At 33.7% G+C, this 25,836-nt stretch overlaps 6 protein-coding genes across 13 annotated transcripts; 1 reads left to right on the forward strand and 5 right to left on the reverse strand.

Annotated features, from left to right (window-relative positions):
- Window positions 1–312: 312 nt before the first annotated feature.
- Window positions 313–4,152, forward strand: LOC101215786 (leucine-rich repeat receptor-like tyrosine-protein kinase PXC3). Its single transcript, XM_004149356.3, has 2 exons — window positions 313–3,380; window positions 3,474–4,152. Exons 1-2 carry the CDS (start codon window positions 1,028–1,030, stop codon window positions 3,797–3,799), a joined length of 2,679 nt encoding a protein of 892 aa, XP_004149404.1. The 5' UTR covers window positions 313–1,027; the 3' UTR covers window positions 3,800–4,152.
- An 844-nt stretch (window positions 4,153–4,996) lies between these two features.
- Window positions 4,997–9,148, reverse strand: LOC101213065. 4 transcript variants are annotated; one of them, XM_011655126.2, is made up of 4 exons: window positions 8,990–9,148; window positions 8,624–8,676; window positions 5,633–5,733; window positions 4,997–5,500 (listed from the first exon to the last, which is right to left on the reverse strand). In XM_011655126.2, exons 3-4 carry the CDS (start codon window positions 5,724–5,726, stop codon window positions 5,352–5,354), a joined length of 243 nt encoding a protein of 80 aa, XP_011653428.1. In that variant the 5' UTR covers window positions 5,727–5,733; window positions 8,624–8,676; window positions 8,990–9,148; the 3' UTR covers window positions 4,997–5,351. The 4 variants fall into 4 exon arrangements, with proteins under 4 accessions (XP_011653428.1, XP_004149394.1, XP_011653429.1 ...); XM_004149346.3 differs by having other exon boundaries at window positions 5,633–5,743; XM_011655127.2 differs by lacking the exon at window positions 8,624–8,676 and having other exon boundaries at window positions 8,990–9,131.
- On the reverse strand, window positions 6,250–8,614 carry LOC105435221. The gene has a single exon (XM_011655125.2). The coding sequence runs from the start codon at window positions 6,994–6,996 to the stop codon at window positions 6,589–6,591; it is 408 nt and encodes a 135-aa protein (XP_011653427.1). The 5' UTR covers window positions 6,997–8,614; the 3' UTR covers window positions 6,250–6,588.
- Window positions 9,149–11,120: 1,972 nt separating the features above from the next.
- On the reverse strand, window positions 11,121–13,197 carry LOC101212501 (40S ribosomal protein S28-1). Of its 5 annotated transcripts, none has more exons than XR_004216026.1 (3): window positions 12,994–13,195; window positions 12,269–12,287; window positions 11,121–11,566 (listed from the first exon to the last, which is right to left on the reverse strand). XR_004216026.1 is itself a non-coding variant. In XM_011655128.2 (2 exons), the coding sequence occupies exon 2, from the start codon at window positions 11,540–11,542 to the stop codon at window positions 11,345–11,347; it is 198 nt and encodes a 65-aa protein (XP_011653430.1). In that variant the 5' UTR covers window positions 11,543–11,566; window positions 12,269–12,287; the 3' UTR covers window positions 11,121–11,344. The 5 variants fall into 5 exon arrangements, 1 of the variants encoding a protein (XP_011653430.1); XR_004216024.1 differs by having other exon boundaries at window positions 13,036–13,193; XR_004216023.1 differs by lacking the exon at window positions 12,269–12,287 and having other exon boundaries at window positions 13,036–13,197.
- A 1,983-nt stretch (window positions 13,198–15,180) lies between these two features.
- SEF2 (zinc finger AN1 and C2H2 domain-containing stress-associated protein 11-like) lies at window positions 15,181–17,524 on the reverse strand. Its single transcript, NM_001280712.1, is given in 2 exon segments — window positions 15,181–16,189; window positions 17,258–17,524. Coding segments are annotated over 2 exon segments (870 nt in total). The 5' UTR covers window positions 17,357–17,524; the 3' UTR covers window positions 15,181–15,418.
- Window positions 17,525–21,717: 4,193 nt separating this feature from the next.
- On the reverse strand, window positions 21,718–23,536 carry LOC101212017 (40S ribosomal protein S2-4). Its single transcript, XM_004149342.3, has 2 exons — window positions 22,772–23,536; window positions 21,718–22,090 (listed from the first exon to the last, which is right to left on the reverse strand). Exons 1-2 carry the CDS (start codon window positions 23,423–23,425, stop codon window positions 21,929–21,931), a joined length of 816 nt encoding a protein of 271 aa, XP_004149390.2. The 5' UTR covers window positions 23,426–23,536; the 3' UTR covers window positions 21,718–21,928.
- Window positions 23,537–25,836: the final 2,300 nt, after the last annotated feature.

The following is a 25,836-nucleotide window of genomic DNA, read 5'->3' on the forward strand; positions in this document are numbered from 1 at the left end:
AAGCCATATAATTTGCATTAAACATGAGATTTTGAATATCTATCCAATGAATTAAACTTATTGGTATTAAAAGCAAATGAAGTGAAGAAGGATTGTATATATAATAAATATAAAATAAGTTGCATCATAATGATTCATTCCCAAAATCTAAATAGAAAAATGGGGAAATTATAGTTGAGAAAATCCAAAAGACAGAACCTGGATAGTGAAATAATATACCAATAAAGCATGTTGTCCCATGATACATACATTACAACATTACAACATTACAACATTACACCATCACCCTCTCTCTCTGTTTTTCTGCACCACTTACTTACTTCCTTACTTCCTTACTTACTGCTTTTTCTTCCCTTTTCCTTTTTCTTTTTTCCAAATAACCAAACCCCAATACCCAATTTCATCTTCTTTCATTCACTCTCCCTCTCCATTTCTCGTGACTACTAACTCTCTCTCTCTCTCTCTCTCTCTCTCTCAGACCCACAAATCTGTTTTTCCCTTCACAACACTACACTTTCACTCAAATGGGGGAAACCCCTCTTACCATTTCTCTCTACTAATCTCCTTTTCTTCTCCTTTTTCGTCTGCGATTCAATGTTTCCTCCTTCATTGCTACTTCAGGTTTTCTTTTAGTGCTCTTTTTCTTCTTTCTTCTTTGTTTGCCTTTCTGGGTTTTACCACTTTTTCCTTCATTTCTTTCAGTTTTTTTTCTTTTTTTTTCTTTTTTTTTCTTTTTTTTTTGCTTTCGCCTCTTCTGACATTTTAAGGGGTTTTTATGTTTTCTTGTCTGGAATGTTCTTGGGACTACTCTGCTTCCCCCTTTCATGGGTTTTGTTAGAAATTCCTCTGCTTATTTAAGTGGTTAGTTAATGTGGTGTGAAACTGGGAGGTTTTGTTGCTTGGGCTTTGCTTTCATTTGGTCTACAATGGGTTTTTGCCATGAAATGTGTTTTTCATAGAGGAAGATCTGGTCTGGCTGCTTCAAAATCAAAAGGGTTTTCTGTTTTTGTGAAATATTTCCATCTTTATGGCCTTTTTGTGTTTTTGTTCTCTCTCCATTTTCCTTGTTGTTGGGCTTCTTTCAAATTCCCAGTTCTTGGGAGCTCAGCTTGATGATCAAATCACTATGTCCACCATTAGAGAAGAGCTTCAAGTTCCTGGGTGGAGCTCTAGCATCTCTGAGTACTGCTCTTGGAAAGGTGTTCATTGTGGTTTGAATCACTCCATGGTTGAAACTCTTGATCTTTCTGGTCGTTCTCTTAGAGCTAATTTAACTATGATTTCTGAGCTCAAAGCTTTGAAGTGGCTTGACCTATCCTACAATGACTTCCACGGCGAGATTCCGTTGAGTTTTGCAAAGTTACCGGAGCTCGAATTCCTTGATTTGTCTTCGAACAAGTTTGATGGTTCGATTCCGCCTCAGTTTGGTGATCTCAAGAACCTCAAATCATTGAACCTCTCCAATAATTTGTTGGTGGGAGAAATTCCAGATGAACTTCAAGGCTTAGAGAAGTTGCAAGATTTTCAAATTTCTAGCAACAGGTTAAATGGTTCAATTCCAAGTTGGGTTGGAAATTTGAGTCATCTAAGACTCTTTACAGCCTATGAGAATAACTTTGATGGTATGATTCCGGATAATCTTGGTTCAGTTTCTGCGCTCCAAGTATTGAATCTGCATACGAACAGGCTTGAAGGCTCGATTCCTAGAAGCATTTTCGCTTCGGGGAAGCTTGAGATTTTGGTTCTTACACAAAACAGATTGACTGGCAATCTTCCTGAAGAGATTGGGAACTGCCAAAGGCTTACTAGCGTTCGAATCGGTAACAATAATCTTGTTGGTGTAATTCCTCCGGCCATTGGAAATGTTACTAGCCTTGCTTACTTTGAAGTGGATAACAATCACCTTTCAGGCGATATAGCGTCTCAGTTTTCGAGGTGCTCTAATCTTACCCTGCTGAATCTAGCCTCGAACGGATTCACTGGGATGATTCCTCCTGAACTTGGAGAGCTCATGAATCTGCAGGAGCTTATTCTTTCTGGTAATAGTCTGTATGGTGACATTCCGGGATCAATGCTCGAATGCAAGAATCTCAACAAGCTTGATTTAAGCAGCAATAGATTTAATGGTACTATTCCCTCAGATATATGCAATATATCAAGATTGCAGTACTTACTTTTGGAACAGAATTCAATCAAAGGAGAGATACCTAATGAGATTGGAAAATGTACAAAGCTTCTTGACCTGCGACTTGGTAGTAACTATCTAACTGGAAGCATCCCTTCTGAGATTGGTCGTATTAAGAACTTACAGATAGCTTTGAACTTGAGCTTCAATCATCTAAATGGACCAGTGCCTCCTGAGTTGGGAAGACTTGATAAACTGGTTACTTTAGATTTATCAAACAATCATCTCTCGGGCGATATCCCTTCTGAGCTCAAGGGCATGTTAAGCTTGATAGAGGTGAATTTTTCAAATAATCTGCTTACAGGTTCAATTCCTTTCTTTGTTCCATTCCAGAAAAGTGCAAATTCTAGTTTTCTGGGGAACGAAGGCCTTTGCGGGGCGCCACTCAGCATTACGTGTAAGAATTCAATTGGTCCATACAATCAAGATTACCATCACAAGGTCTCATACAAGATCATACTGGCTGTCATCGGTTCCGGTCTGGCAGTTTTTGTATCGGTTACTATAGTTGTCCTACTTTTTGTGATGAAGGAAAAGCAGGAAAAAGCAGCAAAATCTTCAGGGACCGCAGATGATGAAACTATCAATGACCAACCACCGATAATAGCAGGAAATGTCTTCGACGATAATCTCCAACAGGAAATCGATCTCGACGCAGTCGTTAAAGCAACTTTGAAGGATTCAAACAAGCTCATCTTTGGGACTTTTAGTACTGTTTATAAGGCGATCATGCCTTCGGGTATGATCATATCAGTTAAGAGATTAAAATCCATGGACAAAACTATTATTCATCATCAAAGCAAGATGATTAGAGAACTTGAAAGGCTTGGCAAATTGAACCATGCTAATCTTTTGCAACTCATTGGATATGTAATATATGAGGATGTGGCTCTGTTGCTTCACAATTACTTAACCAATGGAACATTGGCTCAGCTTCTTCATGAATCCACAAAACAACCTGAATATGATCCTGATTGGCCCACGAGATTTTCCATTGCCATTGGAGCAGCAGAAGGGCTTGCTTTTCTTCATCATGTGGCCATAATCCATCTTGATATTTCATCATCTAATGTTTTTTTAGATGCCAACTTCAAACCTTTGGTTGGAGAAGTTGAGATCTCAAAACTTTTAGATCCATCAAGAGGAACTGCAAGTATTAGTGCTGTTGCAGGTTCATTTGGCTACATTCCACCAGGTACTTGCTTGAATCTCCATAGTTTCTCTTATGAGTTTATGATTTTTTTCTCTCCTTATTATTTTGAATTCTAACTGTTTGCTTTCGGCTCAGAATATGCTTATACAATGCAAGTTACAGCCCCGGGAAACGTCTATAGCTACGGTGTCATCTTGCTTGAGATCCTCACTACCAGACTGCCAGTTGATGAGGAGTTTGGTGAAGGAGTAGACTTGGTGAAATGGGTGCATACTGCTCCATCGAGGGGTGAAACACCTGAACAGATACTCGATTCCCGGCTGAGCACGGTGTCGTTCGGATGGAGGAAGGAGATGCTTGCGGCTCTCAAGATTGCATTGCTCTGCACTGACAGCATACCAGCCAAAAGGCCAAAAATGAAGAAGGTGGTGGAAATGCTTTCGGAGATTAAGCAAAATTGATCGGCTCTGCAACTTGCCCGAGTTTTCCATGTGGATTTTTTTTGAGGAAACGCCATGCTAGATGGGAAAAAACGATTGAGATGGAGATTGAATTTGAGTAATTCACTAAAGCAATTGTTTTAGTGAAGGTGGAAATGAGTGTCCATACATAGTTGTATAGTCGGGTGGTTGTTTTCTGATATCATCAACCAACCAGATTTGTGACAAAAGAAAGTATATTTACATAATGGTTGATGTGTAATCTCTTCTTTGAGTTTGAATACGAATGTGAGTTGCTCTAATGAGATTTTAGAGACTTACATGTGCAGTGAAGTAAGGTTGAAAAGGAATGTAGATCATATAATTCTTTATAATTTTCTTTGAGTAGAAGATGAAAGAAAAAAAATACAACGAACATACAAAAGACCAAATGACCAAATGAGCAACTCTAAAGAAAGAAACTCCAAATAAAATACAACGAGACTCCCTCTCATCTATTCCTACAGATAATTTACTTTTACTAAACTAAGCTTTAAATCTTTAACACTATCGATTTTTAAAAGTTATCCAAAGATGGTTGTTTTGATAAGTCAACAATCGAACAATCTTTTTAAAAGAAAAATATACACAAAAATAGAATTTTGTTTTCCAACTTGATACTTACGTAAAGAGGAAGTAATGATAAATAAGTTAAAGGTCATTTTTATTGTTTTTGAAATCACCCTAAAATAAGTTTTTAATCATTGAAAACAACCAAATTTTTTATTATTTGAAAATTAAGCTTGAAAAGTATAAAATTTAAATTGATTTTGAAGTGTATTTTAGAATTATTAAAAATATAACACACATGGAATCATCAGAAAAAGAAACCAGAATGATTACATATTATTTTCTGTCTAAATCTAAAATTTCAAACTTAAAAGAGATTTATTAAAAATTGAGGTTAAGAAAACCCAATTGAGAGGTAAGGAACTAATAAACAAAAAAGATAAAAACGAAATGAGTTGAATTTACAAATGAGTCTAAAATATGCTCAAATCAAATATGAACTTTAGATTACATTTCACTACAAAGTCATTCCGTAGGGAGCCAAACAAACCCTTAATTTCTGTTAAGAATAAACAAGCCTGTGGAAGAAAGTTGATCCCCATGTGAGAGTTTCCAAGCAAATTGGGTGTTGAGCAAAAGGACATTAGCGAACCAAAGGAGCAGCAATTCTAAAGGAAACAAGTTTTATTAGTGATTGTCCAGTTACAAAGAATTGGACCAGACATTCAAATCTCATAAATCAAAGTAAAAATAAGAACAATGATCATTCTACATTGTCTAAAAGAGACACGAGAGGAAGTTTCTTTTTTCACTGATTTATTTAGAATCAACGTCCTGACACCATCAACATAAGAAGCCAATGATGCAACTTAAACAGGAAATAAGAATGTGCCTATCACAACAAACAAACAAGAAATCATTAAGTTTCTCCGCTCAAAATATAAAGCAGATTAGAACTGCTTAATGACTAGGAAGTATTTCCAAAAACAGAACCGAATGTAAAAGTTGACAACCCAAGTAACATTTAAGATTCAGGGCGGGTTTTGACGATGAAATTTTGGCGACTGATGGGGTTCATGACTACAGGTGGACCGGCTGTACGAGGCCATGCTTGGAATTTTTTGTCAGTTTCTTCCAACCACTCGCTGTTTGAAACAGTACTTGGAGTTGTTCCTGAACAAGAAAGAAATCCATTGAAAAGAAAGAGACATTAAGAAATTAGAGAAATGGAGGTACAACAAAGAAATGGCAAAGCCAAGCAACGGTAGCAGATCAAAGAAACTGTGAGACCAGGCCGATAGTTACCTCCAAATATTTTCTTGTCAGAAATAAGATGGTCACAAATATATGCAACTCCACATGCTCCAAGTAAAGAACCTACTATGTATTTGGCTGCCATCTTCTAACTGCAATGAACTAATATGTTCCCAAATCAATTGAACCATACTACACATAAAATTACGTCAAACTGCACCCATACTAAACCAATGTGGACTTGAACACAGACAGACACATGCACAAAGACGACGAGGACCACAAACACAAACTACAACAGAAAAGTAGGACACAAACAAGTTGAAGATATGAATTTTTAAATATATATATGCATCTATTGACATCTAATACTCTTAAAAGTACATGAGCATGTAAATTTAACATTGTTATATGCACCCGTGGGGAAGAAATAAGCGGCAGTGTGTGGTTTCTATTTATCTTTCATACAGGTTTTCAGGACCAGGTGAAGTTTCAAACACAGCAACAGGTTCAGCAATAAGAATTGTAAAAGGTTCAAATTACACCTTTTTTTTTTAAATTTCGAGTTGAAGTGTTTGTGTGTCCTGCAAAAAGTCTGGATATATCAGGGAATTTATCTGGTTAATGTTAGTAAACTAATAGGCAATGATATCCTTTCACAAAAAAAATCAGACAATGATGTATTTAATTTGGATATAGAAGAATAAAGACTAAACTTGTAATTTAACAAATTCTCAAATGTAATTTAACATATATAAATGAATAGGGGTGGAACTACAAAATTTTCCCTATCATCTGATATGGCTCAATAAGATATAGCTCAAACCATTAATATATGTTCCTTTCGCTTCCTGAACTATTATATTTATAACTAACAAAAATGTTTGTGAGGACCATGGCTGTTGGAATGATTCCTGCCAAGTCTTGCAATGTGGAAAGCTGCATGATGCCAACATGTTTGCAAAGACAACTTCCATGAATCAGATGAACTTCTAGTATTTTCTAATTCACAACTTGTCGTTCTTCTTGTATCTCGAATCAACCTTTTCCTGTGGCCTTTTTCCTGGTTTCTTCCTTCTGTCCGAGCAGATACTCGCCATTATCTCATCAATTGACAAAATTTTCTCAAGATTGCTATCTAACAAGTTGCACGCATTTAAGGCAGATTGGGACAGATCCGAAACATCCGATGTCCTAAGTTCTCCTTTAAGATGTTCCATCAAAACAAACCCAATAGCCCGTTGCATCTTCAAATCAAATTTCTCAGCTAAATTTTCATGACCAACTGCTTTTGCACGTTGGAGAACTAGCATTTTAATGCTAATCAGCAGGTCAAGTTCTGATTCAGATAGTGAACAAAGCCAACTGATACCTTCAATTCTTTTATTCTTCAAAATTTCATTCGCCTCTTCCATAGAAATCTTCCGCAATATCACTCCAGAAAAAACACCGGCGGCAGTGGTGCAACGGCTAATGAGGGAGCCACAGTGGTGAATTGTACGGGAGGGAGAGGAGCGGCAGCACTCTTGGTTTGTCTTTACAGCCTACAAAAATCGTTATCCAGAAGCTGAATTTGTCTCCTAATCCGAAGACTCACCGACGGCAAAGCCCCTACAAGTCCGTCCCTGTTTAGGGTTTCAGGATTTGCAGCCCTAATAGAGTTGGAAAGAAGAAGGAGAAGATGAAATAATTTCAAAAATACCCTCCGCATTCTAAAATTTAGGATTAAACAATTTGGTTAATTTGGATATATATTGCTAAAAGTTTGGAAAGAGCTGCCTTTTCTCGCAAATCCTTACTAGCCATCTCAGACAAACCATGAGAACTCCTATAGGCCATCTTGGAGAACGAAATTCCCAAAAGGTTCAAATAAGCAGCAGTTTACGGTCATGCACTTTGGATAAGTAGTTGGAAACTCTAGGGTTGCTTGATTTCCCACTACTCTTATAAAATCCAAGTGTTGAGAAAAGTGTTATCAAATTCTTTGGTTCACTACTTTGCTAGGCTGCTGGGATAGCTGTATGGAGTAGCTCTAAATAGCTTTTCCTTCAAAGAAAAGCAAAGATTTAATGGCGAAGTGTTGAATGCTAATAAGGAAATTCCGAGAAGCTAAATTACGGCTTCTACTTGGTGTGCACCATCAAAACCAATTGGTAAACTTGAAGTCATTATGCAAGATCCTATTAGCTCTAAGGCTTTAGGATTTTCCCCATTTCATAGTTCTCATATCTTCTTGGTGTGTTGCTTTTATTCATATACTTTACCGAAGTTGATCAAGTTCATAGTTTACAATATCATGACTTAAGGTTTCTTCTTCATTCTACAAGCAGTCTAGACATTTTAAATCAGTTGGATGCAGGCAAAATCCTAGCCGCATAATGCTTTGCAATCCTTTCCAAAGCTTTCTAAGTAACTACTTCCGAGTCCAAAGTTCGAATTCCCTCTTTTCATCAATAATTTCACACTGAATTAGCACCAACTTCCAAATATTCGAGCTCATATGCATGATAAAACCTTATATAGCTCAAAATATCTTTCTCATAACCCGCAACAAGAAGCAGTACGCTTCAAGTTTATAATTCAAAACATTACTGATTAAAAATCTCTCAATCAAATTCCAACATTGATAACAGTAATAAGCTCTCCGTAGAAAGCATAAATACAAAAGCCAGAAAACAAGAATCGAAAATCATTACATCTACATGTAATAACCAAACAATAATAAAAAAATAAAATACTCAGGAACTCATATTGATAACAGATCACAAAAGGGAAAAGAAGAACATATAGCAATTCTTAATCTCCTTGCACTGCACAGAATCGTGGTAAAAACAGATTAAAATGCAAACTACAGAGATTAGAGGGAAAAAAGCGGCGGATAACGATTTTGCAGAGTAGGGTTTTGATTTAATAAATTTATATCTTTCGATTTAAACTAGAGTCAATACAATTTTAATAAATTTGTTTTAAAAGAATCAACACAGCTACCAACATAGGATAAAGAACAAAAACAGCCACCAAAGAATTGACAATTTTACATACCTCACAGAATCACACGCAAGAAATCGATTTCTGAAATGTGAGAAAGTAGAGATCTGAAATTTAAATAAAAATAAAAATAAATGTCAAATGTATAGATGTAGGGAGAACCAAACGAGAGACGAGAGGAAAGGGCTGTGAGTGCGAGCGGCTAACTTAAGACAAAAATGGGAAAAAAAAAAAAAAAAAAAAACCTAAAATCTAAAAGGCTATATGACTAAACACACACAAGTGGCATCACAATAACAAAACCATGAATGAGATTCCAGCGATTCTACCAGACGTCAAAAGCTAATAAACATGAGATTCCATTTGAATCGAAAGATAGAAACAACCAACAGCTAAAAAATCAAAGATAGAGAGACATACCGATGTAATTAGAGGTGAAGCGATGAAGTTTATGGAGAAATTGGCAAAAAGGAAAGATCTGGAGCCCTAAATGAGGTGAGAGAGATGAGACTGATTCACGAATGAAGAAAGAGTGGAAATTGCCAAAAACTAGTTTTCTTTAGGGGATGTGAAAAGTCCAAATTGCCTTTTCATTTTTCTATATATATATATAAAAATAAAAAATACCCTAAAAATGCCTATGGGTAATTGTAAAAAATATATATACACACACTTACCGGCCCTTCACTCGAAATAAAGAATATCCCTAGCAGGATGGTAATTTCACACAGGTGTTGCTGGTCGTCAGCTGGTGTGGTGAGATGTTTGGTCAAGTCCTATAACGAGCGAAACTTTAGTTTTGTGTTGCTCAGATATGCGTCTATAGAGAAATGCAACCAAAATTCGTCGAGGTATATTTGAAAAATGGACAAAAATGACCCCTCCAACTTTATTTTTCTCCATTAGATTACACTTTATCACAAACTCTTTCCTTTTTATCCCTTGATTACGAGAGTGATGTAAGCAAACAAAACTATGTATACTTAAAATTGTGGTTACATCCACAATTACTAACCAATTAACTAAATTTTCCCTCTTAATATTAATTTTTACTCAATTTTGTATGTTTAATTATTTTTCTACCCTTTCTCACTTATTATTATAACAAAGAATCAACCCGTTGTTTGGATTTTAAGATTGGAGTGTCCTATCAAGCTTGGGGCTCCAACTAGGGGTGTACAAATATGGGTCGAACCTGAATAACCCGAACTACCCAACTCATATTATAAGAGTTTGGTTGGGTTAAGTTAAAATATGGGTTGGATTGGGTTAGGTTAAAAAAATTTGATTTTTTCGGGTTGGGTTGGGTCGGGTCTTGGGTTGGAGGGTTAAAAATTTTGGTTCAACCCAACCCAACTCAAATTAATATAATATATAAATAAATATTATTTTAATAAAAAACAAATTAAAGATAAAATTTGAATGATGTATGTTTGAAATTTGTTTGAAATTTAAATGTAATGATTTCAAACTTTTATAGTCTTAGAAACTAGAAGATGGAAAAAAAAATTAAAAATTATATACACAATCCAACGACTAACTCAATCCAAATAACCCGAAAATATGGATTGGGTTGAAAATGTCTCTCAACTCAACCCAACCCAACTTGATTTCACTCGTGCGAAAAAGATTTCAAGCTATAACTTAGTAGATAATCATATTTCACAAATGTGGTAATGTTGAAGATATATTTCACTACTAAATTTCTTTAATTTTAAGACAAAATATAAAGTTTCTAAATTCTTATCATTTAATTATTATCAATGCAACTAATATGATATGTATTGTAATTAATTTTTGTGCGCGATTCCTTTTGTATTTTTCAACTAAGGCATTTCTCTTTTTTTACATATACATTTCTGACGATACATTCAATTCAGTTTTGCATCATGATATGCAATGGGTATTTTCGTATATAGTATGATTTTTTTATTCATTTTATTAAATAAAAAAATAAGGATAAAAAAATAATGTTATACCATATCTAACTTTGTACTTGGTTAAATATTAAGATGAATTCTATTTGGTTTTTGGTTTATTTAATTTGTAGAATTATGTCAATTACCAGTATATGAAACTCTGCAAAACAATCTATCTATGAAACTTTTGAAATTTTATGGATATTTTTCACCAAATACGAAGTTAGAAACAACTTTTATAATTTAACCCATTTTTCAATTAAAGTTTGAACTCAAGAAAATTGATCGTACATTTTCACTAGCTCTAAAATAACATTTTTATAACCTAAAAATATTTTAGTTTGAATTAAAATTAAAAATAAGAAAGACAATCAAATCTTCAAATCAAAATAACAAATGCTCATGCACAACTTTTTGTTTAATTAAACTTTCATAATTAAGTTGTTTTTTAAAACTTTACATATCAAACTAGTTTTATGCTGACCTTCTAAACCTATTTTTAGAAACTGAAGCATCAGAGCATTTTGAAAACTAAGGACCAAACAAATCATTTCTTATAAACCTAAAATCCAAAAAGAAAAAAGAAAAGCACATTTATAAAATTACATAACCAAAAACACACATATTCAACATTTTAAAAGAAAAGAAAAACCTTTTTCACAGAAACTCTTTATCAGAACAAAAATAGTTTGACAATCCAAATAAACTATCCGTCCGGTTCAAACATTCTATCTTAGAATCGAAGTTACGAAACAAAATAACAGTATCCAAAATCAGATTTTTCATAAGAGGGAAAATTGATAACAGCCATCATTCTATTCTTAAGAGTGCATGTTGAGAAGGATAATTACTATCATCAACGCAACCTCCTGGCTTCTCTCTCAGACTCCAGAAGGGTAAGAATGTCACCTTCCCTCACAGGTCCCTTGACATTCCTCATGATGTAACGATTCTGATCGTCAAGAAACTTGACTCTCACTTGAGTCACCTGCCCTCTTGATCCAGTTCGCCCCATAACTTTTACCACCACAGCGTGTTTGATCTGGGATTCCATTTCTTAAATGAATTGGAGAAAAACCTGGAAATTAAAGACATGATTAACGACGAAAGCAGGGTAAAGAAGTCCTTTCAGCATCTACCACAGATCAGGCTTAAAAAAAGTAGGTGAAGAGAACTCCCAACAAAAACACAGATAATCATTCAATTCATCTTTTCGAAAAGATAAAACAACTGGAGGAAAAACAAAAAAAGAGAAAAACATTTGTCCAAGTTCAAATGTGTGACAGGAGAATAGTTCTGAACCAGAAAGCTAAAACAGTAATCTTCAGACCAACTTCTAGAGATTACATTGTCAGATAATTAGTAGCAAAATTCATATGCTGTCGTCAGATTACATTTTTCTTTGAAACGGAAACAAGACATTTGCATTAGAAGAATGAAATGAGTCTAATGCTTAAAGTATAAGAAGTAAAATGTTGCCAAATTAGATTAAACTTCAATGGAAAAGTAAATCATCATTGCCTAGTAGTTCCTCTTAAACTTCAATCAGATATTAATTAGCCATTGGAAGCCAACCATGAAGACTCCTATAGGTTATCTTGGAGTAAAACACTCCAAAAAGATTCAAACATGGAACGTCATGGGAAGCGTAGTTACTACAGACATGGAAAATAAACAGACCCAACTGGTGTGCAATTTGGGCAAGTAGTTGGAGAAACAAGGCTACTCTTATGAAATCCAAGTGTTGAGAAAAGCACTCTCAAATTCTTTAGTTTATTACCTGCTTGGCTGCTGCCCGGCTGTATGGAGTAGGTAATAGATATTAGGTACTTGTCATTGAAAGAAAGAGAAACAAAGATTTAATGACAGAGTTGAATGGCAATAATAAGGCAATTCTGAACAATCTACTATTGCTTCCTATATTTGGTTTGGCAATCACTATTCTCATAGCTTGTTAGAAAACGACTAATGCCTTTTCACATAATTTATCAAATCCATAGTTTACAATAGAGCAAACAATGTAGAGATATTTTTAAAACGATCTGATGCAGCCAAAATCCTTCATCTTCTTTGCTTCAATAATTTCAGACTGAATTTATCCCCAATGTCCAAATATTCGAGTATCATCAATATTCACGAAAAAAATCCTAACATAGACTCAAAATCTATCTCTCTCGTTCGCTCACAACTCGCAAGAACAAGCAATCCGCTTCATGTTTAAGATACAAAACCCTATCAAACTCAAAACAAATTTTAAATTTCCGTCAAATTCCAACATTAGATAACGGCAAAAATCTCTCCGTAGAAAGTAAAGACAAATACAGAAGCAAGAAAACGAGAATCAGCAATCACTACACAATAGTCGAACGTATAATAGATGGGAACTCATATTGATAAAAACTGTAGATGAAAAAGTGCAACAAAAAAAACATGTAGCAATTCTTAATCTTGTGGGAAAAAAAAAGCAGATTAAAGTAAAAACAAAAGAGATTTAAGGGAAGGAACCGGCGGCGAAGGGTTTAGCAGAGTTTGGACTCGAAATCTCACCGATGGAGTGTATGCAGCGGCGGCCTAGGCTTGATTTTGTGGTTTTTTACTCTAAGCTTTTAGGGCTTTTTCCTTTTTGTTTTTTGGCGTGCGAGATCTGGCAAATGCCTATTTTATTTTAACGAGAATTTCCATTTACACCCTCTAACTTTGTGCATATCTATTCTTTTAAATCTTAAACTTCATCCCTCTAAATTCTAAAATAATAATCAATTTAAATCCTACAAATTAATTCAATTTAAACCTTTCAATATATTTTATTTAGATACACTTCTAAGAATTTAGACACAAATTGATAAATATCAATTGGTACATGTAAATTAATATTTATCTTTTTTTATTATATTATTATTATTATCTCTATATCAATATATTTGGTTAAGGGTAGAAACATTTGTTTCCCTCATTTCTCTTGATTTGCTTTAGGGTTATACAACATAAATTTACATTTAAATTATTAAAAGATCATATTTATCTCTAACAAATTCAAATTAAACTTTAAAAATAAATAAATATATATAATATAATTTGTAAATTTTTTTAATAATGTTATCTTTTAAAAAAAAAGTTTTAACTAAGGCCTAAAATGTTATACCATACTACAAGATTGATCCAAATTTCTCAAAATTTTTAGAAATGTTCAAAATGGACTAATATTTTACGCAAATATATGGTCCAAATGACCAATTTACTCATCTTTATTGTTCATAATGTACTAATAAATAAAAAAAATAAAAAATGAAAAGTGGACCATGATTAAAACTTGCATTTATTAAATATTATATGAAAATATGATAAGTAATTAATTCTATTAGGGTAATATTATAATCAAAATTATACCTTAATTTTTTTTGGTGGTTTCGTAAAAAAAAAAAAAAAAAATTCCCTCTCATTCTCTCTCTCCGTTAATTTTTTTTTTATTTTGCATTGTTTTTCATATATTATACCTAATTATATTATATATATTTAATTATACGGTGTATATTTTATGAATGAAAGGTTCTATATCAATTTGTTTATGTATTTTATTTAAAATATTCATATCTTACGTAGTATATAATATGTTATGTTTGAAACAATAGTAATTATGCATAAAAATTGTTTATGTCTATAAGAACATGGATGAGAAAAAATTATGATGAATATATGTAATATATGCCATTAAAACATTAGTTGATATTTGATATAGGTAATGTTAGAAAAAGCTGAATATGTTTGCGATACAGACTTTGATGAAAGATTGAAGATCCAAGCAATTGTATGAAAAAACGTTTGAATGAGGAGGATATGTTAAATTACAATATTGTATTATTGATTTCGTGAAAGGATCCACTTTAGCTATAGTTACATAATAGTGTAAACAATAACAAACATAATCAAATGAAATCCCTATTTTAAGTTATCATCCGAATGATGTAAATGTAGCTTAAAATTAGACCATAAATTCATCAATTATTTATTGTTGTACTGGTCATAATATTCCTATCATATCAAAGTGGTAGAATTGAAAAAAGGGACATGAGAAAATAAAAAGAAAATGCATGAGGTTGAGTTTGAGTTTGAGTTTGATCCCAAGTGGGGAGATAGAGAAAAAGACATCTAACGCCACCCCTCTTCCAATTTGGCGTAAATTTGCTAATTATTTACATTTTGTCTATGTAAAACAAGACCCCACCCTTACCATTTTAACACCATTTATTTTCCGTTAGCTGCATTCTGTGGCAGAATGTTCAACGAATTTACCATTTTCTGCTAAATAGGTTTAAAGGAGGGTATCCTTTTACCTAAATTCTTTTCAAAACTATTCTAATCACACATCTCGATTTCTGTAATGGTAGAAACAAACACGGATTTCACCCCTTCTTCAAATACTGCTAATCATTGATACAAACTATTACAATCAAATCAAATACTATGATATTGACCCTTGTAATCTGACCATAGATGCCACTCTCTTAGGCACAAGTTATACCATCTACCGTTGCATTCCAAATTTTAAATAAATTCAGTCAAAACTCTATTGGTACTGCAGGAAATGACAATCAAATATGATTTATACAAATTATCCAAATGATTACACAAAATGACTCAACAAAACAACAAAGCTAACTAATGACAGAGAAGGGAAAAAGTTAAGCCTTCCTTCACGAAACTGATAATGAATTCAATTCTTCAAATATTCTACAATGAACTTCTTCTCACCTCTCTTCATACCAAAATTAATCAACATTACAAGTTTTTAACATAAAGGGGAAAAAAAACGAAGTTTACAAATGGCAGTCACAATGATCTATACTATCATGGGATAGTAGTTTGATGAAACAATTAAATTTGTGATTGAGTCGGTGTTCATACCTCATAATATATAAACTGATATGTACACTCAAGCTCTCGAAGTGCCACCATGATCCCTCTCAATATGTTCCACAAGGGCAACAGGGTCAACAAATCCTCTACTACACTTTGGACAAGCATCGATCACAACCTTCTTCGGCCCAGTTCGATTTCCACCCCTTTCATGAACTTTTTCAACATGGTCTATTAATGACGAAACTGATGAAAACTTAGCACTGCATTGTGGACATTGCTCAATTTGTCCATTTCCACCTCCCCCATTGCTGCTGCTACCTGATGATATCCAAGTTTGACTGAATTCATTTGACAACTTCGTCATGCTTGCTTCGGCTGAGGCTTTAACAGATGAGGCTGCATTAAGGAACGCAGTCCACTTAGAGGAGGATGTGGTGGACAATGCTTTCTTAGGCCCTTTCTCTTCTTTTCTACTTCTGTTTAATAGACCAACAAATGGAAAACCTGTTGGTTCGAGTTTTTTTGGTCCAGGACATTTATGGTCAGGTCCAAACCGATGCTTCAAACAATGGTCTAATGAGCAGTCCCGACATTTGATTGTGTTTGAAAACGTTAGCAACTCCCTGCAGCCAGGTACAGGGCATTTTTTCTTCTTTGTGACTTTATCATAATTCGATGGGTCACATTCAGTGTTTACATGTATCTCCCAAGTAATGTTTGGATCTTGATCTGGAATGAGACGAACTCCTTTGGCACACAGCGGACAAATGACAACGGTGACATCCCATCTATCTGCTTTTGGACAACTATGCCTATTGTAGCTACGATGCTCCAAACAGAAGACCTGTCAAATTTTTAAATTAATAAACTAAATCAAACCAATGAACGGTACCGAGGAAACCTTGAATAATGGACATCTTTTCAATTGAAATGAAATGTCACATTCTGTTTATTCTCAGAAAAAAATTCTTTTATTATGAACTGTTTTGACACATATGGTATCCATGGTTCATTTGGAGCAGTAAAATGATATCAATTGAAGGTTTAAACATTTAACAGAACTTATAGAAGCCTAAATTTTAGGCTGAAATGGAACCGTTGGAAAAGAGATTCTTACAATTAGCATTGATGAATTTCAACAGGTAAAATGGATAAACTAAGTAACACATTCCTGACTCCTTGAAATCCTGATCATAAGCTGATCAGTCAATAACTATTGCTTTCAAATCATTATCAGAGACATCTTCATGAAAATCGATAGATGAAAACTTATCAATCAATAATAATCAGAAAACCGCCCTCAAAATAGTAGACGAAAACCTTAAACCCAAAATAGCATCCCCAACATCATATGTGTCAAAATAAGAGACCAAAACACAAAACCTGAATCGAAGTTCTAAGGCCCTTTTAATAACTTTTTCTTTGCATGGTTTCCACCTTTCTCAAAGAAACATGAATTTCCAAGACTTGGCTTGGTATAAGAAAACATAAGTAGAAACTGGACAACGCAATACATAAATTTAGAGGTAAAAGTAGGGTTTATAAGCTTAATTTTTTTAAAAAAAGAAAAACACAATGGTCGTCAAATGTGGCCTAATATTTCAAGATTAATTAAATCGAGAAAGTTCCTAGGATCCGGTTAGAACCTCAACTCATAATAGTTGACAATTACCCTTTCTATCTCTCCATCAAATTCATTTAAAAATTGGTTTGAGTATTAACGTTAGAACCAGAAAAAACACTTTCTTTATTATTGCGGCCAAAATAGAGTAAACCATTGGATGATGAACCAAGTCAAAACAAAAATAAATTTCCCAATAGCAGAATTAACAATAAATCAATCATCCTAAGAACCAAATGATGAAACAAATCAAATCACAACATGAAAATGAAAGAGAGAAGGATAAGGAACCTGGTGACAGCAATCGCAAGTAAAGGGCAAGAAATCGATCTGCTTACATTCTGCAAAGTTGCAATGCTTCCCGAGATTAGGGAATTCCGGGGTTCCCATTACCCAAATCAAAACCCCAAAAATATAAAAATATATATATCAAAAGTGGGGTTGAAGATTATGAAACTGGAAAGGGGAATTGAAAATTGAAAATTCTGAAAGCTTTAAGTTTCCGCGTATTCAAAGAAACGCGAAAACCAAAAGCTTCAGAGAAAGAAGAAGAAGAAGAGTCTTTCAAAAGTCTTCTCAATTGCTTTTGACCCTTTTCCCCCAATTTCTGATTTGGATTATAACAAATTGTCCTCTAATTCTTTTATTTAAATATTGCGTTAAAAATACTATTTTATTTTTATCTTTATCTTATTTTGTTTTCTAACTTTTTTTATTTTTTTTTTACAATTGTATTTCTTAAATTGATAAATAAAATCACTTATTATACCAAATTAGAATCTAATTTTATTTTTTTTTTCTCCAAAACTTAAATCTCTCCCCTCCCTCCTCCTTCCTCATTCTTGCTTTATTATTTTTTTTTTTTTTCAAATTGGAATTGGCTTTTCACCATTTATTTGTTTGTTTATTTTGGAGGTGAAATCTTGAACAAATTAGAATGACATTGAATAAAAAATTAAATTAAATTAACATATTTGTATTAGTATTGGTAAAATAAATTACAAAAATATAATAAGTACAATAAATTAATAATAAATAAAATACCTTAAACTTGACACGCTAAAAAACTTGTATGTGGATAAAATTACATCTAACATATGAGTTGAGAAAGTGAGGCTAACAACAATGCGTGCTAAAATGGTAACAATCAAAATCTCGAGTACTTTGATAAAACATCAATTACCCTCTAGTTTTTAACTAAAATTTAAAACCCTAGATTATTAAGAATAATTATCTTATTTGGCAGCCTAGTTGTGAGAACCTAATAGCATCTAAACTACTTGATAAGAGCTAGCATCGTTATGTTTAAGATTTGCTTAATGCAACAGGTTCCTTTAAGGGTTTAAAGCACTATTTTCAAAACATAATGATTTTATTCATGTTTTATCTAATCCAATATATCTCAAATAGTTCTTTAGAATAGGTTAAGGAGCAAAAAAAATTTGAGGTAAGGGCACTTATCTCCAGAATCAGAGTTGGGGACGCCTACCTCTCAAGAATAAAGATTGAGGATGCTCATCTCTAAGAATTGGAGTCAGTACCACCTCCCTAGAGTAGATTCTTGGGCTATGGTTATTGTTATTAAAAGCAGGGATTTGATTTTTCCTAAATGTTTGCCAAGTAGTATGCATGTTATCGTTTATGATTACTCATTTAGCTCATACTTTCAAAACAGTTTTCCACTTTTCAGATAGAGGTCGTGTTCTCAAAGCCCGATACGTCGTTGTCTGTCTGCTGAATGATTTTGTCTTTTCTTTTGTACTTGTTTTGCTATTTGAATCTTTGTATATTTGATCTTTAAATTATCTCAAACTTAAGTTCAACATGGGACCTCTTGTCCACAGGAACATACATGTGTCAGTTGAGCTAAGTTCATGTTGGTATCGAAACATGTTTTCATGTAAATATAAGTTAGTATATGTCTATATAAAACTTATGTAACGTTTGTTAATAAATGGGATTGAACTGCAGTTTGTGTTTAAGTTATGTTTATTAGCTTCCGCTTGCGTTTCATTTAAAGGTTATAGGTAAAATGTCAACTTGTGTCGTTTAGAAGGGGAGTGGGTTGACTTTATGTTGTCTCTCGGGTCGAGTGTAGGTGACCCGGGAGGAGTTATGACAATTCCAATCTCCACTCAATTTGTAACCATTAAAAGAACTTGGACCACTCATTGAGCTTGTTGTAATTATTTCTAGCAAACATTCAAAGAACCAACTCTTTGGTTATCCTCACGAATTTTGATACTCACATTTTTTTTCTTTTCTCTCATTAGTTTTTGCACATTTTTCTTTTTCATATATTTTTATTCGTTTTTGTCTTGGTCCCATACCTTTTGTCTTCCAAGTCACACACAACACGTTTTTCTTCTCTTGGAAAAAGTGGTACAAGAAGTATAATCAAATATTATTTTGGGTTCTAATGGACTAGAAATGTATGCACAAAGTATGTCAATTTCAAGTTCACTAGTGTCTACTCTCTCTACATCGAGATCATGCATTAACACAACATTATTAATTAAGCACCTCTTTACTACTTTCCACCTTATCATAAAATGCTTCAATATAGCATATGAACTAACACTTTTCCACTAATGTAGTGACATTTAAATTGAGCTTAGATTTAGTGTAACTTGAAGATTTCCTTTGGAGTTGTCGTTCTATATGAATGACAAGTACCATTTCTTTTTTCAAATCCTCACATGGTCGAATCTTTTGAGGATCGACAAGCATCTCAACAAACTCTTATTATGTCCATTGTAGAATCAATCTACGGTAGCTTCCTCATCCTCAAATATGTTAACCACTCAAGTCAACAACATTTTCTCGTAATAACTTTCCACACGTTTGGTCCCTTGTCTCGAAATTTTCAATTTGTAGAAAGATTTTGAAACATAACGTTTTTTGACAATAAATACCACCGTCATGTTAGTGTGAATTCTTCAACGTTAAATTTTGCCTTTCCTCTTTCACTATATAGTGGTGGTGATCAAATATAGCCCCAAAACATTCTCCTCCCAAAGCAAATATCCACGTGGATTATTTAAAATACTTCCAAGAAACAATGGAGGTTTGTTTCAATCAACAACACATCATAATCACTCCCCAAATCTATTGTCTGACATGACTAACAAAGTTCAGCTACTTAATTATAACTTCAAGTTCAACTATTAATTAACGTACTTGCATGACATTCTGCTTGACTTTACTGCTTCTATTTCTTTTCAAGTTCTTACATTTTTCTTCTCTTTTTTCTTCCTTCAATCTCACAAAATTTGGTATCACAATCTCTTCATCAGCTTTTTTTTTAATTTCTCCTTCACGAATTTGATTCAGCAAAATTTGTGGCCAAATTCACTTTTTAAAAAAAATATAAATACTAAAGTCGCTTCCACACCAAATTTGAACAAGAACGAGAAACTAGACTCGATAAAAAAAAATGTAATTAGCTCAAACATATACCCAATCTAAAGCATAAGCTTGACTATCAAATAATATGAAAACACCAAGATTTAAAAATTAGGAATCCAATTAGTGAACTCTGAATATCAAATTCAAAATCTCCAAATCAATTTGACAACAATCCAAAAAGAAGAAGTATAATTACCTTCTAATCAATGACCATCAAGTCAATACTAACCGTACTTAATATACCGATAAAAGAAGATAAAATTACATCAAAATTAAATAAAATATAATTAATAAATTAGTATCACGACTTGTTAGGAAGGAGTTGAGAGTGGTTGCACTACTGCAAGCACAAGTAATGGTTTTAGTAAGAATTATGTATTATTGTTTATTTACTTTGTGGGTTCATGTTGTGTAGCTTCACTTCAACAATAGATTTGTAGATATAATTTTTCTCCTTTGCTTATATAAAATCTCAAGGTTTTGGAATATTTACTTAGAAACCCCAAATGGCTCTCCTGCAAATCTCTGCTCCCAGTCCCCAATCCGAATTAATAATAACAAAAAAATCATTTTTCTTACCAATTTAATGGAGTTCATTAAAAATAATTAATTTTTGTGTTAATTCTCTCTCTAAAGGTTTTTAGAATGGCATTTTAAAATCAATTTCATATTTATTTTCGTAAATTCAAATGCAAAAACTCCATATAATAAAAAAGAAATTGATTTCGAGCATTTAGAAAAATGCTATACATCAATGTCCAGTATGATTTTTTTTCCTAAAAAATAGAGGCTTGACCTTCTATCACAAGAATATCAACACTCAACGACAATAACAATAACAATAAACATAAGAGTATATTTACTACGCAAGTATTTAGAAAAACATAACACAAGATTTCTTCATCAACAAAAATATTACTTCATCTAGTCTTGTATAAGAAAGATGCATTAATTCATTTAATTTTTATATATATATATTGAAATTCATTTATTTTATTTAAAGCAAATTTGACCGATCTACGTTTGTCCATCTCTCTATCTACTCTTACACTGATATTTTAAAAATATGATCCATCCATAATGACCATCTTACCCGCATTAGTTTTCCTTTACACACAAATATTATAAACGCAAATACTATAAGATCATAGTTCTCCGACCCAAAGATATAGAACATAGAACTAAGTAAAAACCACAATCCATAATGACACAAATCAGATTCATGTGTGAAGACCGATCATCAAATAATCATTCAACATCATAAATGCCCATTGTGAAATTCTTTCCTAGTGTTTAGCTTTGTGCATTCGTAAAAAAGCTATCTAATTTTAAGACAGGTAATATTTTCTTCTTAAGAATCATTAGTGCATTCAAAATCAAGCTTTATGCCATTGAATTCAGAAACAAAAAACAGAGTCAAGTACCCATAAGAAATAAATAACACACTATCCTTGAAAGTAAATGAACTCAGACTGAAAAGCATATACTATAGAGTTGTCCTAACAAAAACATTCTTCTCTTTTCGATTCAAAAGCATACCAAATCTACGCTGATCTAAGCAGCACCCCTCTCGGCATCCTCCAACAACAATGCCTTTACGGTGGGTTTAGCCAACAGATCGGTGTGCTCTTGGAATGGAGATTTGGTGAAGCGAGTCTCCCTCCAGAACTCGGGCGTCAGGAAACCATAGGTTTTCAATAGACAATCAAAGGTAGCCTGCCAAAAAGAACACTTGTAACAACAGACAAAAACCAAATCTGACTTACTATCTAACAGATCGAACAATCTTACACTCCAGTTGAAGTTGAAGTTAAACATAAACAAATAGCAAAGCACATAAATTAAATGTTCGTGTGACTAAACCCACTTTTAGAAGAAACAAACTTTTATCAATGGTTTCTCATGCACTGTCTATTGGCATGCAATTTCACTATAAATTCATTCTATGCGATCTCATCACAAGAAATCACTGGAACTCTCTAATTTAACTATTCTAAACACGAACTCAACTACACCAACAACTGTATTGCATTTACAAAATGCATCCAACCTATAATTCTTACAAAAGGCAGCCCAGTAGTTTGCTTTAGATACAACTAATCCAGATTAAACTATCCAAAAAATTTAACATGAAAATAATGTAGGCTAAAAAAAACAAAACACAAATCAATTTCACAAAATATATGCACACACAGACAGAAAAATCTAAACGAAACACAGCCCGATATCCATAATCAACCACGAATAGACTGCTATTCACGATGTCACAACCGAGCCTAAGTACAAATCTGAATTCAGAGTGCCCGAAATGACATAACACAGCATATTATACTGATAATAGACACCATAAATTCCAGTGAACAGATGATATAGATATTGCACCATATTACAATATACCTTCACAAAGTTTCCAAGTGTCTTAGTGGATCCCCTTGAGGAAGTGAAAACATCCTCAATACCAGCGAATTGAAGCACCTTCTTGGGAACCCTAGCAGCAACAATACCAGCACCACGAGGAGCAGGAACCATACGGACGGTGACAGAGCCACACTTTCCGGTGACCTTGCAAGGAACAGTATGGGGTTTACCAATCTTGTTACCCCAATAACCCCTCCTAACAGGGATCACCGACAACTTAGCCAAAATAATCGAGCCACGAATAGCAGTCGCCACCTCTTTGCTGCACTTAACTCCCAATCCAACATGGCCATTACCGTCGCCAACGACAACGAAGGCCTTAAACCTAGTTCTTTGACCAGCCCGGGTCTGTTTCTGCACAGGCATGATCTTCATGACCTCATCCTTGAGGCTAGGGCCAATGAGAGTATCAACGATCTGATGCTCCTTGATTGGGAGAGAGTGGAGGTAAATCTGCTCCAGTGATTGAATCTTACCTTCCTTAACAAGACGGCCAAGCTTGGTGACTGGAACCCACTTCTCCTCTTCTTCACGGCGGCCAGCACGACGGCGTCCACGGCCACGGTCGCCACCACGGCCTCTACCACCGAAGCCTCTGCCAAAGCCGCCGCGGTCTCCTCCTCGTTCAGCCATGATAAATGGTTATTGAAAAAGCTGCAGGGAAAATGAGAATGACCGGAGGTTTGAGAGAGTGTGAGGATGAAAAAACCCTAAAGAAGGAATTTATATATGGGGAGTTAGGGTTTGATGGGTTTCGCTTTTAAATGAACCGATTGCGGACCAAATGTGATCCAGGCCCAGATAAAGAATCCGAACTGGTCCAGCCCATCAGAAGATAATTGAGTTAGCCGAATTGAAACTAGGCCCAAACAGTGTGGCCCATAATTGAACTTGAAATGAGAAATGGGTTTAACTACAAACAATATAGGCCGAAATGTACTCTAACGGTCTTATACGTTGAAGAACAAAATTTTTCATCCTCCATTAATCTCTATCGGTCTAATGATTAAAACAAAGTGTGTTTATTATATAGTGCCAATGTATAAAATTTATGCATTCGTCGGTAGAATTAAAACTCAAATAATTAAGCACTCGATAGCACACTCATCTTCTTTTCCTTTAATTTCATCTTTTTCCTTTTAATAACTTTTTTTTTTCTTTTCTTCAATAATTAACCTCAAAAATTAACTTATTATTATTCTTATTTTCATTTTCAACGATAAAGCAACAAAAAATTTAGTATCAATATGTGATTGAAGAAGAGAGTAGGAATTTGTGGGAATTACAACAGCAACTAAAGTTTAGTTCTATAAAAGTTGAGGGACCAAACAGCAAATATTTTTAACTTATTGAAGTCTGATTAAAGTTGAAAAAGATACAAAATAAAAAGTTGTTTGGGTATTTGATACAAAGCATAAAGCCAATAAGCCATTACCACTATTCAATCTCTTTTGTTTCTCTTTACAATATATATTCAAAATGAGGGCAGCTCCACCAAATGCAATCAAGCTCGACGGTCAAATGCAGCTGCTGCCGGAGCCACCCGCGGAGCCATCCCACTCCACTCGTCACTCCCTCCACACGCTCCTGGTGCTGCTGGCGGCAATCACCATTTTAGGTGTCATTGCTCGAGTTTTCGCTCGCCTTTGCGGTGGAGGAACTGATGACGACAACATTGAAGGTTGGGTTCAAACAAGGTGCAACAGCTGCATTGACGGCAGCAGCCCCCCTCCGTCGCAAGTGGCGGAGGAGGAGAAGAAGTGAGATCAGGCGGGTAGAATAGTAATTAATTTCCAGGTTTTTTTCTTTAAGAATTTGGAATTTTTGTGTGATTGTATCGTAATGTAATGTAATGTAGCAGAAGGATTTCATGTGCTTTCCTTTCCTTCATTTTCCCATTCTTCTTCTATTATTTTCCCTTTAAAATTTAAACTTTAACCCAATCTAGACTTTAAATCTTCATACGTATTAAAATCTAAATTGATACCATTAATTTGGGGTTTGCATTGAAATAATAATTAAATTAAAAGTACACAATGAAACCCAAATTCAAAGGCAAAATGAGAGAAAGGGGAAAAAGAAAAGTTTGGAAGTGAAGGGTTCCCCAAATTTCTTAAAATTTGGTACTTAAAATGCATTTGAATTTCCACTTTTGCAAAAGCTGTCTTCTTTATAAGCAGCTTTCATTTCTTAATATTATTCCTTTTGACAACATATCACTATTTCAAACTATTATTGGTTTATGTTACAACTTACAAGGGTACAATACAAATGATGAACTCAACTCATTCACCATCCTCCACCTACAATTGTTTCAACCACAACAATAAATCACCATCCAATCAAGTCTTGATTGGGTTGTTTTATTGATGCAAACCTCACGTCTTTGAACTCTACTAAAACGAGCACCATGTTTTTTCTCTTTTATTGTTGGTGTTCAATCATCTATCTCAACAATTGTTGTACTTAAAAAAGGAGAAGAAGTTTCTAAGAACGTTAAGTTTTATTTCTAACAAGTTTATGAAATTTAAAATGCGTTGGATGAGTCATTAAAAACTTTCATTTTTTAATTGAGTGTCTATATTTTCTTTTTTCTTTATATGGTTTAATTGTGCATCTAGTTGGTTTTTGACTTATTTTACACTTCTAAATTTACTGATCTAATAAATACAAAATAAAATGTTTACAGTTAGATTACACATAAAAATCATTTTTAAATCTAATGTAAGAAAAAATAGCAACAACATTCAAAATTCAAAATTTAGAAACTTGTTAGAGAGTTAATTCAAGAATCAATTATCTAAACTTTTATGCTTGTTTTTTTTTTTTTTTTCTCTTTACTACAACAATTAAGGCTATTTGAGTCTCAAACTTCAAGAAAAGAAATACATTCTAATTACAAATTACAACATAACTATCCGTTTAATCACAATCTATTAAATTACAAATTTAATCCTTATAATTCAAAAAAAAAAGTTAGATTGTAGACTTTTTTATTTATAATTATAACTTGGTTCATATGATTTAATAAAATAGTCTATGGT

This window comes from Cucumis sativus, chromosome 4, assembly GCF_000004075.3.
Source record: "Cucumis sativus cultivar 9930 chromosome 4, Cucumber_9930_V3, whole genome shotgun sequence".
NCBI classification, from domain to species: Eukaryota; Viridiplantae; Streptophyta; class Magnoliopsida; order Cucurbitales; family Cucurbitaceae; genus Cucumis; species Cucumis sativus.